The sequence below is a fragment of the Rattus norvegicus genome, chromosome 5, assembly GCF_021556685.1.
Source record: "Rattus norvegicus strain SHRSP/BbbUtx chromosome 5, alternate assembly SHRSP_T2T, whole genome shotgun sequence".
In the NCBI taxonomy this organism is placed as follows: Eukaryota; Metazoa; Chordata; class Mammalia; order Rodentia; family Muridae; genus Rattus; species Rattus norvegicus.
The window spans coordinates 23,352,450-23,370,844 of NC_141538.1; the positions used below are offsets into that span (position 1 = coordinate 23,352,450).

The 18,395-nt window shown below is 40.2% G+C and overlaps 1 protein-coding gene across 2 annotated transcripts in view; it reads left to right on the top strand.

Moving 5' to 3' along the window:
* The window catches only part of LOC108350924 (uncharacterized), a 35,274-nt gene extending 30,097 nt beyond the window's left edge, over positions 1 to 5,177 (top strand). For both annotated transcript variants that reach the window (XR_015620119.1, XM_087551475.1), the window contains one exon: positions 4,005 to 5,177. Coding sequence is in view for 1 of the 2 variants with exons in the window: in XM_087551475.1 (XP_087407601.1) it covers positions 4,005 to 4,087 (83 nt within the window). In the remaining variant the exon portion in view is untranslated. The remainder of the gene's footprint in view (positions 1 to 4,004) is intronic.
* Positions 5,178 to 18,395: the final 13,218 nt, after the last annotated feature.

Sequence of the window (18,395 nt, forward strand, 5' to 3'; positions counted from 1 at the left end):
TCTGTAGAGCAAAGGAAACAGTTAATATTCATTTAACATTTGACATTTGACAAATAATTAATATTTAGTATATACAAAGAACCTAAACAACAACAATAAAAATCAAACAATGAAATGAGCACACAGTTCTTAAAAGATGGAACACAAATGTCCAGTAAAACAAATGAAAAATGTTTGATCTTACAAGCCATCAGTGAAATGCAAATTAAAATTACCCTTACATGAGGTGAAATTTCATCCAAAATGGCAGTCACTTAAAAAACAAACAACGGGGTTGGAGAGATGACGGCTCAGTGAGGACCCGAGTTCCCTCCTGTCCTCAGCACCCATGTAAAATCTGTGAAAGCTGAACCAGCCTGGTTTCTGCAGCCCTGGTTTGCTCTGTGGTTAGGTCTTGTGTCCCTGCTCCCTTATCCACTGAGTTTGTTTCCACTACAATTTGCTGCATTTATGTCTGATACTGGAATAGATAATTCACTTTCAGCCACAGGGATTTGTTTTCAGACTTTGTCTAGTTCATTCCTTTTCTATGGTAAAGCAAAAACAAAAACAAAAAAACCAACCAACCAACCAAACAAACAAACAAAAAAAAAAAACCGAACAAGAAACAAAACCAAAAGAGTTCAACCTAGTAAAGGCACCATAACTAACATAGACATGATGTTGGCAAGAGAGCAGAGCAACCGAAGCTTTCGGAGACCAACTGAACAAGCGTAAGTATGTTGCAACTGCTTTGTACAATTATTTCACAGCATCTCAAGAATTCTGACCCAAAAAATTTTACTTCTGCATACATTTATTTGAGAAATGAAGCATGTGACCTTAAAATGACTTGATGGATATTCACAGGAGTTACTCAAATTGGCCCAAATCCAGCACATTCCAGGAATGGCTTAATAGAAGAATGGAGTGTGTTTAGATGTTAAATTCTTTCAAATGAATCTGCTAATAAGTAAAAAGGAATTATCTACTAAAGTTTCTAACAACAGCACCATTCAAAAAAAAAATCTCAATGTTGGATGACAAGAGCCTTATATAAAAGCACACGTAACTATTGCAGTCTATTTATATGAAGTTCTAAAACAGAGAGAACCAATCTATGCTGGAGGAAATCAGAACATTACTTGGCACTGAGCACACATGGGCCTAAGGAGAAAATTTTCCTAGGGTGATGGTTGCTGCCTCTTGCTACTTAAGGTTTCAGTCTACCATGTCCCGATAGCTTCACTGAGATGAATATAAAAATGGAGGATTCTGTTTTCTTAGCAGGGTTTCCTTTTCTCTACCTCATTTCAGAAGCCTGACCCCCAATATTCTACTGGGCGAGTGTCACATAGTCCTTGGCAAACCTACAAGTTCTTTGAAGTGTTAGAAAGACAATAGTAAACATTGACCTCCAACTCAAATTTCTTTAGCTGGATCTCCAAGAAAAGTCTTATCTGTGACCAGGCAAATCACCTTTTCTCTTCTTTGTCCTTCAGGTAGACACATTCTCTGCTATTTAGCAGTGGATTCTGAAATGGTAAACTAGCAAGCATGCCCAGAGAGCAAACCATTCTCTAAGGATGAGCCAGACAGGAAATTCACTGGGGCAAACCCATCAAAGAATGGTTAAATTACTTCTGTCAGAGTGCCTTCCCTAACTACTATCTTGAGTCAAAACCCAAAGCATTTCTAACTAGTCCTACATCTCCCTTATGGGAGTCCACTACCAATACCCAAATAGTCCATGACAGTCTAAGGCAGCTTCTCTGTTCTAAGTACAACCAAAAGTACCTTCTAACAAGCACACACACACAGCTTTGAAAAGCAGCATGAGACAGATTTATGAAATATGGAAGACATTAAGGTATTGCTTTCTCTCTGAAAATAAAGAGCACAGACTCATAAACAATACCTGAAAGCATTTTCAGCACCTTGACTCAGGCACATGTTTTATTTTTTGAGACAATCAGAAACTGTTGGGTACAGAAAGCCAGAGACAAGAAGAATCTGGCTTAGTAAGGAGGACAGGTAAACTTTTTTTTTTTTATTAAAACCACTTGGATTTGTAAAAGGTCGATTTACATGTAAAGAGTCTGAGCAGATATCACTTGTGCACAGTGTGGCTCTTCTGACACATCTGATATCGACTGATATCTCATGAGCGTGGCACCTAACAGGACCCATCTGCCCTCATGTCCATCAACAACTACATTTGCATTTACTGGGGTTAATATTCCTTTTCCAATTTTCTCCAGACAAAGAAAAATCACTTATCTGGTTTTCAACATTCAGGCTTAGCTAAAAATTTTCTTTTTTTGAGTTCCATCGTAAGTGAAGCTGAAGTCTACAGAAGTGGACTTCCTTAGGTAGTCTTACTCTTTGAATCCTGACAGAGAAAACATCATAATTGAAAGGCTGAACAGAGAGTACAACTAAGCATACATACCACATTCAGATAGGTCTTGCCAAGGAGTAAAAGGACAATTCTCTTTTAGACTGCTATGTTAACACTTGTCTCAGAATGTACTATGAGCAAAATAACCTATTAAAATGCCCTAGAACTTTTTGTCAGGATGTAGGCAATGTCTATGAAAGCCCAAAATTCAAAGATAATGAATTAGTATTAGGTTCTGAAACTCTAGGGTATCCATGAGTCAGATTCCACAGATTTGTTTATACCGTATATAATACTATCCAAGCTCTCTGCTGATACTCAAAGGTTTGACCTCGTCACAGAAGAACAATGACTGTTGCTACTGTCTCTTTCCCTCTAATGACAAAGGATGCCCTGTGCAGTGCATATAAATACAACTTACCCCAAATGACATAATTCACAACAATGTAATGTCTATTGTTATTCCCAAAATTACAATACCTGTAAGCTTCCCATGCCCAGAAACAAGGTAACTTCCTGTAATCTTGGGAATTGTAGTTCTTAGGAAATGAGAAGCATCATGGGAAAATAAGAGGCGTATAAAACCCCTGCAACATGTGGCTTGGGGCTATTTAAGCTAGGAAATTCTAGTGGACAGGATGATCCTGACCAAAGTCCATCTCTTGGTCAATATTTAATATTTAATACATGTTTTCTTTAAATTTGGCCCAAAATGGTAGAATTGATTTTCCTGGTGAATTGCAGGACTATGTGCAACAAAGTCAAAATCCTAGTTTCCCCCCCAAACTTTCCTTTCTGTGTTCTTCTTACTATGCAGTATTAAATGAGTAGTCTGTTATATAATAGCTTGGCATCTGCTATTAGTTGAATTGTAAATATCCCTCCAAAGGCCTTTGTGCTTAAAGCTTAGTCCATACTAGTATATTCTATATTTTAATGAGAAAGGGGTGTGTATTCTTGTGTGAGATCATAGGGACTTAAAAGGAATATTTGGATGCCAGCCCTTTCGACTCCACAGCTCAGAGGTAAAGACAGACCAACACACAGACCCATACTTAAAATTAATAATATCATTTAAGAAGAAAAAGCTTTTGGACAGATAAGGAGATGATCTGCCAATGCATACCAGAAACATCCAGTATGATATGACTTACCACAGCAGAAGGACAGAGGAAGGTTAGTAAAGCTTAAATTCAAGCCAGTTAAGCAATAAAATTCTAAAGCTGGCCTGACCAAGTAAGTTGCTTTTTCTCAGCATACTTAACTTCTACTTTAATAGGAGGAACACTAAGACCATTGATCCACTGCACAAAAATTATGAAATTTTGTACCTACAACAACAATAAATAACCTCCAAACAGCTTACATTCCAATCTCTGATACAAAGATTTAACTTATAAACATGTAAGTACAACGTGGCAAATTAGGTATATGAACTGCATTTCACTGAGTCTCTTTCCCTGTGCATTCCTAATTAATGTGGAGTACAAGACACCTTCTTGTGCAAGATTTAGAGAACACAATGATGTAACAACTGTTCTGTAGTTCGCATGTAACACATTCATCTGCTGCCTAAGTCTGTAATGAAAAGCAATAGTTTCATAATTATTTTACTTTTCCCTAGATCCAGTGTTGATCATAAGGGTGTCAGCTTCTCCTTCAGGATTGCCATATCTTCAACATCAGAGGCAACAAGAATGGATATGATTTTAGTACATCTTTGTGGTCACCAATGCACATATGGTTTCTAGCTTGTGAACAGTATTTTGTATGTACTTTCTGTTCCTACCAACTTCCCTACAGACTTCTACTCCAGTATGACGCAAGATGACATCATTGGTTGAGGATGGGCCATTAAGAAATTAAGAGAACTGAGCATTCTCTTGCAGTTTCCATTCTTTGACTCCATTCTGATTTGAAGAGTTAACAAAAACTATAAACCTAGGAGTATACATATATAAGAACAAAATTTAACAACACTTATAGGTGTTTAACCAAAGCTACTTCAGAAACACTACCATATAATAAGTCAGTTTTTAAAATTAACAAGAAGATTAAATAATTTCAAACTCTCCAGTCCTGCACCAAAATAATGGAGGATTCTACTTATCACCTATATGTGTAGAGAAGAGCTAGCATGAACAGCCCCAAGAATAGAAAAAACATCTAAACCAGTATCTTTATTTTAAAATAAGTGTCAAATGAACACAATCTTTGATACTGAAATTGTAAATATTTCATGTGTGTATGCACCCATTCTTGTGTATGCAGATATGCATGGTATGCATGGTTGCCAAAGAACAACCTCAGGAGCCTTCCACCTTTTATTTGAGACTAGGCCTTTTACTGACATGGGAATTTGCCACTTATGCTAGCCTAGCTTGACACTGGGCTTCCAGGGATATCCCTTTCTCTTCTTCCCATCACCAGAATCACAGCACCACACTACCATGTCCAGCAGCATAAGTGGGTTCTGGGGAGCCAAGCTTAAGTCCTCTAAGTACTTTAGCCACTGAGCCATATCCCAAGTTTTGAAATACTTCACAGACATAGAAATGCAAATATAGACAGCTATAGATACATAGATGAAGATATAGAGATAAAGACAATATAGAGCTATAGATAGATATAAAATAGAGATATAGACTGTAGATATATAGGTGGAAATACAGATACATGTATATAAGATAGATATAGATAATATAGAGCTATACACATAGAGATGGAGGTATATGATTATACATGTACACCAATGCAAGTGTGCCCTGAGAGAAAAATAAAACATACTTAACTAAAATGTCTACTATAAACTCTGAAATGTGTGACCATCCTACTTCTTCCACAAGTAAACTCACTTTTGTGACCAGTGTATCAAATGGCTTTTGCCTCATCTTGCTTGTGACCTGTCTGTGAAGGTCGTCCTACACTCTGGCATTTAAGGAAAGAGTAGCTGGAAGAACATCCTGCTGACTTACAAGTCAGAGTAGACACTGGTCACACATACCAGGACCATATGCCATCTTACTTCACTACTCTACATCAATTAGACTTAAGTTCTCTAAAAAGTATTAGGTGTGCCCCAAGCTTTGGGCAACATCAATCCATTGGTATATACAACTTTTCTTTTTCATGTTAACTAGAGAACAAAAGACCTAATATCCACTAACGTTGATAACATATACTGATACTATTATTTTGCATGTCTTTAACGTGTGACAGAGGCTTCTCAGAGCCTACACGCTGTAGGAAGACCACTAATACTGAATGTTAGACAGTAAACTTTTTACTGAATTTTCCCTATGTATTGTGAAGTGAAAAAAGTCATTAATGACGTTGAAAAAAAGGGAAGAGTGAAGAGGGATGAACTGACAGAACAAAACACAAACCCAGACAGATGGAGCAACAATACCAGAGGGGAGAATAGATCATCTTAGTAGGGAGAACAGACCAGCTCACTGTGAGACTGAATGAGAGTGATGAAGAATGGAGGGCACACACACAATAAGTATTAAACATGTGTAAAGCCAATAGTTCTGCTTAACAGCTCTCTGAATGGTTAAGGAAAAAACTATACATAAAGAAAAATAGACAGTTTCTTCACAAAAAAACTATACTATTCACAAAATAATATGCTGTTATAGGTCATACTGAATAGTATTAGGATCTAAGCAGACTGAAGTGTTAAACTGATGTCTTAGTTCTTTCTCTATTGCTATGATAAATATACCATGACCACAACATCTTAGAAAAGAGACTGCAATGGCTGGGTGAAGCCATTGTAACAGGCATCTGGAACAGCAGCTGGAAACTCACAACTTGGTTCACAAGCAGGAAGCAGACAGTATGCTGGAATGGAATGAATATTTCAAAACCAAGCCTACCCCCAGGGGGACACCTTCTGCAACAAGGCCTCATCCCGTAATCCTTCCAAAATAGTTCCAACATCAGACTAAGTATTGAAATATGTGAGCCTATGAAGACTACTCTCATTCAAACCATCAGAGCTTTCTTCTACCAGCTCCATCAGTTTCAGCTCAAAATTTGATCATCTGTTGTTGTTACTTATTCCTCCATTTTCTCTGTACTATTGCATAACAGGAATAAGGAGAGAAAATAATCAAGTGAAAAAAAGGACAGGAAAGTCAGGTTTCCTAACCGGCATTTATAACCTCAGTACACAGGAGGATGAGCTAGGAGAATCTCAAGTTCAAAGCCACTAAAATCAGAAGTATAAACTACAGTATAAACTACAATGAGATGCTATCACAGACACACACACACACACGCACACACACGCACACACACACACACAGAGAGACAGAGACAGAGACAGAGACAGAGAGACAGAGACAGAGACAGAATATATAGCTAAGCCAAAGTTTGGAAATACAATTTTATCCAATTGTACCACTGATCTGCCCTCTCCCCACCCCATGAAAGGAAATGCAGAGTGGTCAACATATGTTCACATTCAGAAATCTCTTTCCATGCTATGTGAACTAAGCAACTGGAAGTTTAACAACGTCTTGATCCTATTTGTCAATGTGTTTGTGACCCACTAGTGGTGTGAAGTTGAACTTAGTGATAGTCCCAACTTTATCCATCCTTTTCTACTAACTATTCTTTTCATAAATCATGAGGCAATTTAAAATGGAACATCTCAGAATGTGTCACTTATTTTAAATTTAGATGGCTTCCACAATGTAACTGAATACATTTCAGAGAATACTTACAGAAACTCCCTAATGTTGCATGAAAAATGCATGTGTCTATGATAGTTTTTCTAAAGACGGTGCTCATGAATTTATAGTTTCTTGAAAGGCTTATGTTCCCGAACTGTTGTGAACAGTATTATTCTTCCTCCTGTAATGTTCAAAGAACAGACCATTTAAAGATTTACTAAGGAAGTCAGAGAGAACAGCAAATAATTGGGTTGTGCATCTTCTTGGGGTAGCTGGGAGGTCTGCATGCTTAACTGCAAAGAGCTGAAGTCACTGTTTTAAGAAACAAACTGTACTCTTTCCTGGCATATATTTTTATTACATGGGCTGCTTTGAAATAAGGGAAAGGTCCAAATTAGAAAGCTGGGCAATGGTGGTACAAACCTTTAGTCACAGAACTCCTGATCTCTAGCCATGGACACAAATACATATGCGCACACACACGCACATGCACACACATGCATGCACGCACGCGCGCGCGCACACACACACACACACACACACACACACACACACACACACACGCACACATGCAAAACAAAACAAACAAAACCCTGGAACCTGAAATAATCATATCCTGTAGCCAGGCAGGAACCTCAGTGTAGGGCTAAAGACACCAACCCACCCAACCCAAAAACTTTCAATCCAAAATTTGTCCTGTTCACAAAAATGCAGGGTCAAAGATGAAGTAGAGACTGAGGGAATGTCCAACCAATAACTGGCCCATAGTGAGACCCATCCGGTGGGCAAGTGCCAATCCCTGACACTATTAATGATTCTCTGTTGTGCTTGCAAACAGGAGCCTGGTGTAGGTGTATTCTGAGAGGCTCTACCAAGCAGCTGATTGAAAAAGATGCTGAGATCCACAGCCAAATGTTGGATGAAGCTCAGGGAGTCTAATGGAAGAGTTGGGGGAAGGATTGAGGGCTCTAGAGTAGAGATGAACTCCACAGGAAGACCAAGAAAATCAACTAACCTGGACCCTTGGGGACTTCCAGAGACTGAACCAACAACCAAAGAGCATACACGAACTGGACCTACCCACCCCACATGCAGCAGATGTGCAGCTCAGTCTTCATGCGGGTCTCCCGACAGCTGGAGTCAGAGTTATCCCTAAAGCTGTTGCTTGTCTGTAGATCCTCCTCCTCTAACTGGGCTAGTCTCAGTGAGAGAGGATGTGACTAGTCCTGCCCAGACTGGATGTGCTAGGGTCAGGGGATATCTAGTGGGTGCACCTTTCCCCTCTTAGAGGAGACCAGGAGAGGACAGGGGAGAGATTGGGGTAGGACAGAGACGAGGGAGGAGGAGCAGTGATCAGGATGTAAAGTGCATAAATAAGTAAGCTAATGAGGTAAAACCTATCACAAACAAAACACAACAACAAAAAGTGGAGTAGGAATATGAAGGAGGCACATCTCATCTTCTGATTATTTAGTACCAGAGTAAAATATTTATATGAAAGGGCAGTATAGCTCTCTAAAACAGGCTAAGGTCACCATGGTTCAAACCAGCCCTTAACTGGCAACCTTTAATGCTCTTACACAAAATCTTAGCTAAAGCCAGGAATTGTGGCTCACACCTTTATTCCCAGCACTAGGAAGGCAGGGGCAGGGGCAGGGGCAGGGGCAGAGGCAGGGGTAGGGGCAGGGGCAGGGGCAGGGGCAGGGGCAGGGGCAGGGGCAGGGGCAGGGGCAGGGGCAGGGGCAGGGGCAGGGGCAGGGGCAGAGGCAGAGGCAGAGGCATCTCTGTGAAACCCTATCTCAAAAAGTTAAACATGTAACTTTTAAGGAAAAATATTTATTTTCAAGGGGTTTGCCTACATACATATACCACAGTTATCCCATGTGTTCATGGATGTTGGAAGGGGTCAGATTCCCTGGAACTATAGTTACAGTTGGTCATGAGCAAATATATGGGTGCTGGGAGTAGAACCCTGGTTGGTCATCTTAAGTACCAAGGCAGAGGCATAGAGTTTGCTTGCCTGCTGAGTTACACACAGCTCTCACTTTGCATCTTGCATTAGTGAGGTGTAGTGGCTATAATGGCCCAGTATTGAATTTTATTCCCAACACCAGTTGATAGAATCTGTTAGAATGCATCTTGTCCAGTTCTGTGGCTGTTGATATGTTCAATGCCCTGTGCCCATAACTGAAGCACTAAGAAGGACAGTTTCACTTACTGTAACCCTATTTTCTTCACATGTGCACACTCAGGATTCAACAACTCGTGTATTTAGTCTCTTTCGCTCTGCTTCTTCCAGGTCGTTCTAGGGTGTGAAGCCTTTCATCATGGCCATGCTCCATTCAGCAATGTGCATGTATGACTACTCTGTGTTCATTCTGGGTTGTTTGTTTTTATTTTGAATAATAATTGTCTATTTCATGAATGTTCCATGGTGTATCCATCTATCTCAATTGCTTCAAATTTTGGCATGCAAGACTAAAAAGACTGTATATATCTTAGTTAGCATTTTATTGCTGTGAAGAAACACAACAACCAAGGCAATTCTTATAAGGATAGACATCTAATTGGGGCTGGCTTACAGTTTCAGAGATTCAGTCCATTATTGTCTTGGCAGGAAACATAGCAGCTTGCAGGCAGGCATGGTGCTAGAGAATGAGGTGAGAGTTCTACATTTTGATTTGAAGCCAGCAACAGGAGACTACTGTGTCTCACACTGATCAGAGTTTGAACATATATATCATCTCCAAGTCTAGCCTCTACAGTGACACAGCCCCTTCAACAAGGCCACGCCTATTCCAACAAGGCCACACCTTCCAGTAGTACCACTCCCTGCGTCAGGCATATCCAAGCCACCACAGTATGCATTTGCGCAGAGATGTTTTGTGTGGGTTCACATTCCGAAATCATCTTTCTAAAAGTTTCACAGCATGATCACTGAGTCACATGGTTAGGCCATGTTGAGTTTTGTAGAAGACTGTCAGACTTCTCACATGTGGTTATACCACATGAGTAGCCACAGTGCACCAGCTCCTTGATTGTATCCTCACTGCATTTTACTGTCATCAGTGGCTTTTTGAATTTCAGTCATGAAGGTTTGGAATGGACCTCCTTTCTGTCTGAATGAGCAATTCCATAATAACACATAGTGCAGTCATCATTTTTTAATTTGCTGTTCATCTTTTATGGGATGTTTGTTCAGGTCTTTTGTCCATTTTATAATAGTAGTGTTCCGTGTTATTACTTTGTCTTTTCATTCTCTTAACAGTATCTTTTGCAGAAAAAAATTATTGATTTTATTACATTTTAACTCAGCACCTTTTTCATTTTCTTTTAACATTGTTTTCTTTAAAGGATCATGCTTTTGGTGCTATTCCAGAAAAATAAAATAACTGAACCCAAGGAATATTATTTTTTTTAATTTTGGTTTCATATATAGGCTTACAATGCATTGAGTTCATTATTTTTGTGGATGCCATTGAAGTCTATAGTATTGATCCACTTTATTGTGTATAACTGCCTGGTTCTAACACTGTTGAAATTACTGCCCTTTCTCTATTGAATTATCTTCAGTTTCTTTTGTGTGTTAGTCTGATTATGGATTCCTGTCTACCTATTGTTTTTTCCACATATTATATTGACTTAATAGTAAGGCTTTATAGTAAGCCTTAAAGCTGGGCACACTTTTTTTTGAGCTTCTTGTCTTCCCCCCACCTCTTCTGTATTTTGTTGTCTATTACATGTAATTTTCCTCCCTATAAAAAATTTAAAATCATCTTGCTATTACTTACTAATTATCTTGCTGGGGGGAGGGCTTTATTAAGATTGTATTGTGTGTAAACCAACAGGGAAAAGCTGTTATCCTAACTGTATTGATTCTGTTAATAACTTTAAATACTTCTCCATTTATTTATATTTTCTTTGATATCTTTCAAGAGAGTTTTGAACTATAGGTCTTATGCACATCTTTTAGATTTATACCCAAGCATTTCCTTTGGGAACAAATATAATGGTAAGTTTCCCTTGTTCATTTATTTAGAATTGCTTATGAGTGTTGTATGTTTGCATTTGTGTGTTTGCATAAGTGTGCACATGGGTGAGGAGGCAAGAGGTTTGTGTCTAGTGTCTTTCTTGATTGTTCTTTTCCTTATTGAGGCAGTGTGTCTCACTGAATTCAGAGCTTGCTGATTCTGCTAGTTTAGCTAGCTAGCTTGCCCTGGGAATCCTGCCTCCATTTCTCCCCATTTTTAACTTGTAAAATAAAGGCTAGAGCCAGTGATTGGGCAGGGGAAGGGAAGGTGGAGCTGAGGAGTTTGGGGGAGAGAAAGAGGAGAGAGAGAGAAGGATGATGGAGCAAGAGGAGGTGGAAGAAAAATGGAGATGAAGCACATGGCCTGGAGAAACCACAAGTTATAAAGGGTCTCACAGAGTACTATAGTGGTAGATCTGCCCAATGTAGGCACGCAGCTTGATTTCATATTAATCGAGTGGTGTTTTCATTGCACAGGCTTATCTGGGTTGGAGAATTTACCACAACACAGGATGATCTCCATGTATTTTCTTCTTGTGTAGATGCGTAGGATTCAAATTTCAGTTTTTCTGCTCCTCACATGGTAGCATTAATATATTTAACCACTTCTGCAACCCCTACTTTAAAGGACCCTGCTTATTCTCTGACAATGATATACATGTACATATATGTATATATATGCATTCCTCCCACTTCCTTGGTGAACCTCTCTCCCAACACATCACTCTTCCACTGTCTTTTTAGTCTAAGTGGTGGAATAGTGACTGGTCTTGTGGGATTTTGTGCAGATTACTGTCACCACAGTGAGTTCATAAGTGTTGTGGCATCATCGTGTTTAGAAGACAGCATTTCACATCTTTGCATCACAACATCTGCCTCTTATATTTTATTCTACACTTTCTTCTGTGATGTTCATCCAGCTTTGGGATTGGGGGATTAACATAGTAGTCCTATTTAGGGCAGAGCATGCAACAGTCACTTATGAACCTTTTCACTAGAAATGAGTCTTTGTATTAACGGCTACCCAGTGCAGAAGAAATTTCTCTGGATACGATTTAGAGCAGGAAAAATGTCTATGTGTATAGCATAAATATTTTGAAGGCAGATTGGTCACAGTCCACTGAGTAAAACAACAGTGGTAGGTTCCCAAGTCCAGCATCATGGGTGTTTGACCAGGTTTGCACACCAGACATGAATTCCGTGCTTTGGAGCAGGCCTCGGATAAAAATCAGAAAGCTGCCAGTTGCTTTCACAGTCTTCAAGCTGCAATCAATTAGCCTACACTGTTACTGGCTCCTGCCTGGCAGGTCACTATTGCAGCATTCAGGATCAACTGCTGGGTAATATCATTGATGACTTTCCTAACAGCTTGACAGCGTCATAAAGCAGCATGAATGCTACCCAGGAGAAAGAAGGTGTTTAGTTCAGTTTCTTCTGGATTTCACTATGTCCAGTAACAGAAGTATATCTTCAGCAGTGGAGTTTTACCATAGGATTATGGTGGACAACCAAGAGCAGTGGCAATGTGTGTTGCTTTGAGTTTCTTTAGGGTCTCCCAAACCAATAACTTGTAGGGAGGTATTTCATTCCTGACACAAAGATTTTGATTTAATAACCCATGTCTTCTGGGGGGAGCACTGTTCACCCATGCAAGGATTTTTGTGTTCAGACTCCTTAAAATATTTTTAGTTAGCTTAAAAAATAGTGGGTTCCATAAATGTTTCCCATACATTCTTAGTTTCAGTGAACCCATAGCCTATGTTACTCCCCTAACCCTTCACCCTGCAACATCCCGACTCCATTTTCATATCGTGTGTGATTTGCCTATTTCATGGGACCTTTCAGGCTTCCTAACTTCCACGGCTACTCCAAATTAGACACATAAATTAAAAAAAAATTCAAAGCTAAGATTCCCATATGAACGGTGACATGCAGTCTGTTTCTTTCTGGGCCAGAGATCATATTTTTGAGCTCTGCATGTTTTCCTAAAAATTTCATTTTCCTTACAGCTGACTAAAAATTTCACTGTGTATATGCAGCACATCTTCATTATCTGTTTATCAGGTGATAAGCATCTAAGCTGATTCAATTCCCCAGCTATTGTGATGAGAGCAGCAGTGTACACAGATGGACACGTGTCTCTGGAATACATTATGGAGTCCTTTGGATGTTTGCCCAGGAGTGGTATAGCTAAATCACATGGTAATAACAATTTTAAAGTAAAAAAAAAAAAACCCTTACTTCTAGCTTTTCAAGAAAGTTCCACACCATTTTTTAATGTTTTAAATTTCAGATTTCATTTCAATAGTGGTATCAATAAAGTAACTGAGTTTTACATATTCCTCTGTATTCCACATACTTGCAGACTTTTCCAGTTTCTAGTTGTGTGGGAGTGTTGAGTGGTAACATCCTAGTTTTCATATTGATTTTAGGATCAAAATGTCTGTTTTTCACCATAAGTGTGATGTGCTGTAGATTCCCAAGGATGCTCTTCATGATTTTTAGTAACTTAGAATCTAATTTTGGTTCAGTAAACTGATTTATGATGAATGGGTATTGAGTTTTGTCAAATGCTTGCTTTGCATCTCTTGGATATGATCACATGTTGATCATCTGTTGATGTGAAAAATTGCATTGACTATTAGATGTCAAGCCAGCCTTTTATATCTGTAATACCTCTCATGTGGTATCTAATTCATTTGGTACATATAATTAGGATTTCATTTTGTGAAGGTTTTGACATATCCTTCATTAGGGATATTAATTGTATATTTCCTTTTTCAATGTTATAATAATAATTCTACTTCATAAAATGAGTTAGGAAGTAGTTGCAATACTTTTTCCTTTTTAAGAGATTGTAGAGAATTCCATTACATCCTACTGAAATGTTTGGTAAGTGTCACCAGGGAGCCAGTAGACTAGTACACTGTGATTTAAGAGGTTATTAATTATTAATTCAACCATTTCAATAGACATTAGTTAATTTTTATATCAAAATTTGATTATATATCTAAGGAATCTCTCTGAGTTTATCCAAGTTAAATGTGTGAACTTAGATTAGTTCCTCATGTTCTTTTGTGACATTTGTAATATACATGGGCTTAGTATTAGTGATTTGTCTTATATTTCTGCTATTTGTAACTAGCCATGGAATTAGGGCTAGTCCTCAAGACTTCAAAGTAAAAAGACAGAGGAAGAAGACTCTGACTTTTAAACATGCAGGACTACCCTGCCAGCTCTTACCAGTACCTTAGTGCCCCACTGGTTCTCCAAGGAATCTGTGCTTCTTTTGGTCAAGCCCTCCTTCTTTTCTCCCTGCTTTGATCAGTATCGTCTCCTGTTCACTTCTTGCTCAGCAAGACTGATTTTGCACTTCAAGGGCTTCTATGTTATTGGTCTTTCCAAAGTGGCAGCCTAGTTACTAAGAAGCCAGGTCCCTTGGTACTAGAGTTGCAAATGTTTATGTGGCACTTTGTGGGAGCAAAGAATAGGACCTTGATAGTCTAGATGAGTTACAATTACCCTTAATCACTTGAGCCTTTCCTCTAGCTCCTAACACACATGCAGTGCAGGCCGGCTTTGAATTCATGATGTTACCATCGTCACCTCTTTTAGATTATTATTATTATTGAATAATTATAAGATTTCTCCTTTCCCTGTCCTCCCCCCAAGCTTTCCCAGTACCCTTCCCCATTCTTCTTCAAATTCATGGTCTCGCTTTTCACTGATATTGTATATGGATAAAAATATACATACATTATACATATATATTATTCTAAATATAACCTTCTCAGTCTGTAGATTGTAATTTGTGTGTGTTTTTGGGGCTGACCATTTCTGCCTCCACCTCTTAAGCATATTCTACAAGTGAGTCTCACCACAACCTTCCTTCCTTCCTTCCTTCCTTCCTTCCTTCCTTCCTTCCTGCCTGCCTGCCTGCCTGCCTGCCTGCCTGCCTCCTGCCTCCCTGCCTTCTTTGTTTCTTTCAGACATGGTCTCATTATATAGCCCTAGCTTACCTGAAATTCACAGTGTACTGGCCCTGAACTATAATGGTACTCTGAGGTTGTGGGTGATATGTTGTCATTCTTGGTTAAACATCTTCCATAGGCCAGGCTTGGTCACAAATGCCTGTATTTGAAATACTGGGGTGGACGGGAAACACGACTCCCTCAACTTAGAAGTGCCAGGACTTCTTTCCAGGCAGAAGTGGGTGGATCAACGATGCCACCTGTAGGCACAAACATTTTCAGTGTGACTGATATATAAAGGCTAAAACTGTCAGGAGGCACATGTATTTCTGAAGCTTTAAAAAGTCCAGGCCTGGCTCACCGCTGCCCACATCCCTGGCCCAAGAGGAAACTGTATAAGGCCTCTGGGCTCCCGTGGGGGAGGGCCCAGGAGCGGCAGGACCCCTGCCTGAGACACCGCCAGAACCTGAAGGAAACAGACCGGATAAACAGCTCTCTGCACCCAAATCCCATGGGAGGGAGAGCTAAACCTTCAGAGAGGCAGACAAGCCTGGGAAACCAGAAGAGCCTGCTCCCTGCACACACATCTCGGACGCCAGAGGAAAAAGCCAAAGACCATCTGGAACCCTGGTGCACTGAAGCTCCCGGAAGGGGCGGCACAGGTCTTCCTGGTTGCTGCTGCTGCAGAGAGCCCGTGGGCAGCACCCCACGAGTGAACTTGAGCCTCAGGACCACAGGTAAGACCAAATTTTCTGCTGCAAGATAGCTGGCTGGTGAACTCAAGACACAGGCCCACAGGAACAGCTGAAGACCTGTAGAGAGGAAAAACTACACGCCCGAAAGCAGAACACTGTGTCCCGCGCGCGACTTTCCGCCGGCAAGAAGCACGCGAGACATAGAAATTCTTGCTATGAGTGATACTTTATTCCTATCTCATGGAGAAGCCCCGCGCACCAGCCAGGCGCGCCTATTTAACCCTCGGGCACGCATCCACGCCTGATTGGTTGTTTACTCATGATCTCATCAGGCACGCCCTGGAATGGGCAAAGACCTGGCAGGAAGGCACTCTTGCACATGCGCACAGTTAACTTCCTGATAGGGGGGCCAGCTGGCGCAGCAAAGGCTGGCGCCATCTTGACTGACTTGGCCTTCCACGTGGGGCGCAGTGGAAGCCAGCGCCATCTAATGGTCGCGCATGTTATTGCGGCCCTCTACATCTCACCCTTATAATTATAATTTTATAGCAGAAATGATCACCCTATTGCGTGCAATGAGGAAACCTCAGCGATGTGCAATGGCTGATCAAAGGAACACTGAGTCTCTCTCAATCCCAGTGCAATGGATCCACAGATCCATGGGGTGCAGGAGCAGAGAACTCAGATACAGAGAGTATCCCTCTCCTCCCAGTGCAATGGACCCACAGGTCCATGGGGTGCAGGAGCAGGGAACTCAAATACAGAGTAAATCCTGAACAAGATAACCAAATTCCAGGTGAGGCCCTTTGTTCAAATGGCTGCAAGTGCTTGAGTGATAACGGCCTTGTCATGTTACTGTTGAGATCTGAGTTTGTAAACCAACCATAGTATGAACACTGATCCACAGCATAGGGCTGCATCAGACAGAGCCATACCCGATAAGTAGTGGGCACTTCATATGGTCCTCCTCAGCTGTTGCCACCAAGGGCCGTGGTCAAGCCACTCCTATAATGAAATTTAGAATTTCCAATTGTTAGTAACTACTCCAGAAAGTTCACCCACTGTACTTGTCTAACAATAGATTGGGGGAGGATAACTCCAGACACTGCAGACACAATGTCTGCAGCAGTAATGGCTGCTACAATAGCAGCAAAAGTGTCAAGGTCTTTTCCAGGACAGTTCAGGATCAGTCATTTTTCTCTGGAACAACCAGCAGACAATGGAACCAATTTCTGAGATCTGTATGACCAGGACAGAGTTCTCCAGTCATTGTAGCTTTACGCAGGTAGCTTTCTGTGAAGCTACAGTCTGTAAAATGACAACACCAGTTACCAGTTAAGGCAGCAAGAGTCACCAGGGAAATGAAAGGACAGGGGTAACAGCTAGAGTCCAGTCTTCTCCAGGAAACAGCAGTGTACAGAGTCTGAGTGTAGGCCACAATGGGACGGGAACACACGCAGGCAGCGGTAACACTGACTGCAGCAATGGCAAAATCTCTGTGATGACAAAGGATGAAGGGGAATCTTCTATCTTCCTCTCAGGGCAGAGGAATGACTCCAGGGACCCGAACCAGGAGAGCTGAATAACCAGGATCAGCAAGTCTCAGCAACCACCCAGGCAGCTGGCACACTCTTGTAGCATCCTGTAGAAAAAACACAAACATTCCCTCTTCCCCATATAAAATATCTGGACAGGAACATGTCAATAAGTGGATCTCTCTATTTCACCTAGGCAGAAGTATGCCTAGTTGTAGGGTGCCATAAACTTTGGCATCCAAATTTTTAAAATTGAAATATTTTAAAATTGAAATAAAAGGAGCATTATTTAGAATACAGGGATAACTCCCCCTTTTTATTTATAAAGATATAGTAAAGATATTATTTATTAAGGTAAGTCCTCGAGGATTAAGTTGAGGACACTGAGCACTTGTATTTATAAATTGACTTGTATACCAAATTATTGTCTCTAGCATAATTGTATTGAATATATAAAGAATGAGATTTTTTGACTAATTGTTCCTATGTAAGGCCTATAATCTGTCTGGAATCTTTCCTCCCTTGTTAAGGAGCCCAGAAAATCCAGTTTGAGTTTTTAAATGTCCTATAAAGGAACAGTATATAGTGCTCTTAACCACTAAGCCATTTTTCTAGCACCTCACAAACTTTATTTACCTAAACATAAGCATTAATTAGAAATGTCAAATCTTGTAAATATTGTCCAGATTTAGTCTTACTAGAAATCTCTGAGCTGGCAGGGTGAGGCTGGGAGTTGAAAGTAAACAAATGGAGTCTTCCTCTTTTCGTGAGGGTGTGTTATCAACTCTATTACCATTTTTAAAGAGCAGGGTCTATGGTTTTGTTTAGTTGTCTGAGCCAGAGCACTGAAAGGACAATGAGTTGTCAGACAATTCACATTGAAATCGTCACTCACTGATTTCAAGTAGAAAACCTGTCTCTAATAAAGCATTAAGTAATTGAAATCAATTGTAAACCACAAGCCACACATTGGCTATCAGTATATGAATAGAAAGCTTGATTTTTTAACATTTTAAAAACAGCGGCTAAAGCATGGAATTAAATAATCTGTGTTGAAGCAATAGAAATTCAAGAGAATAAACAAGTGATCCAATCATACCTG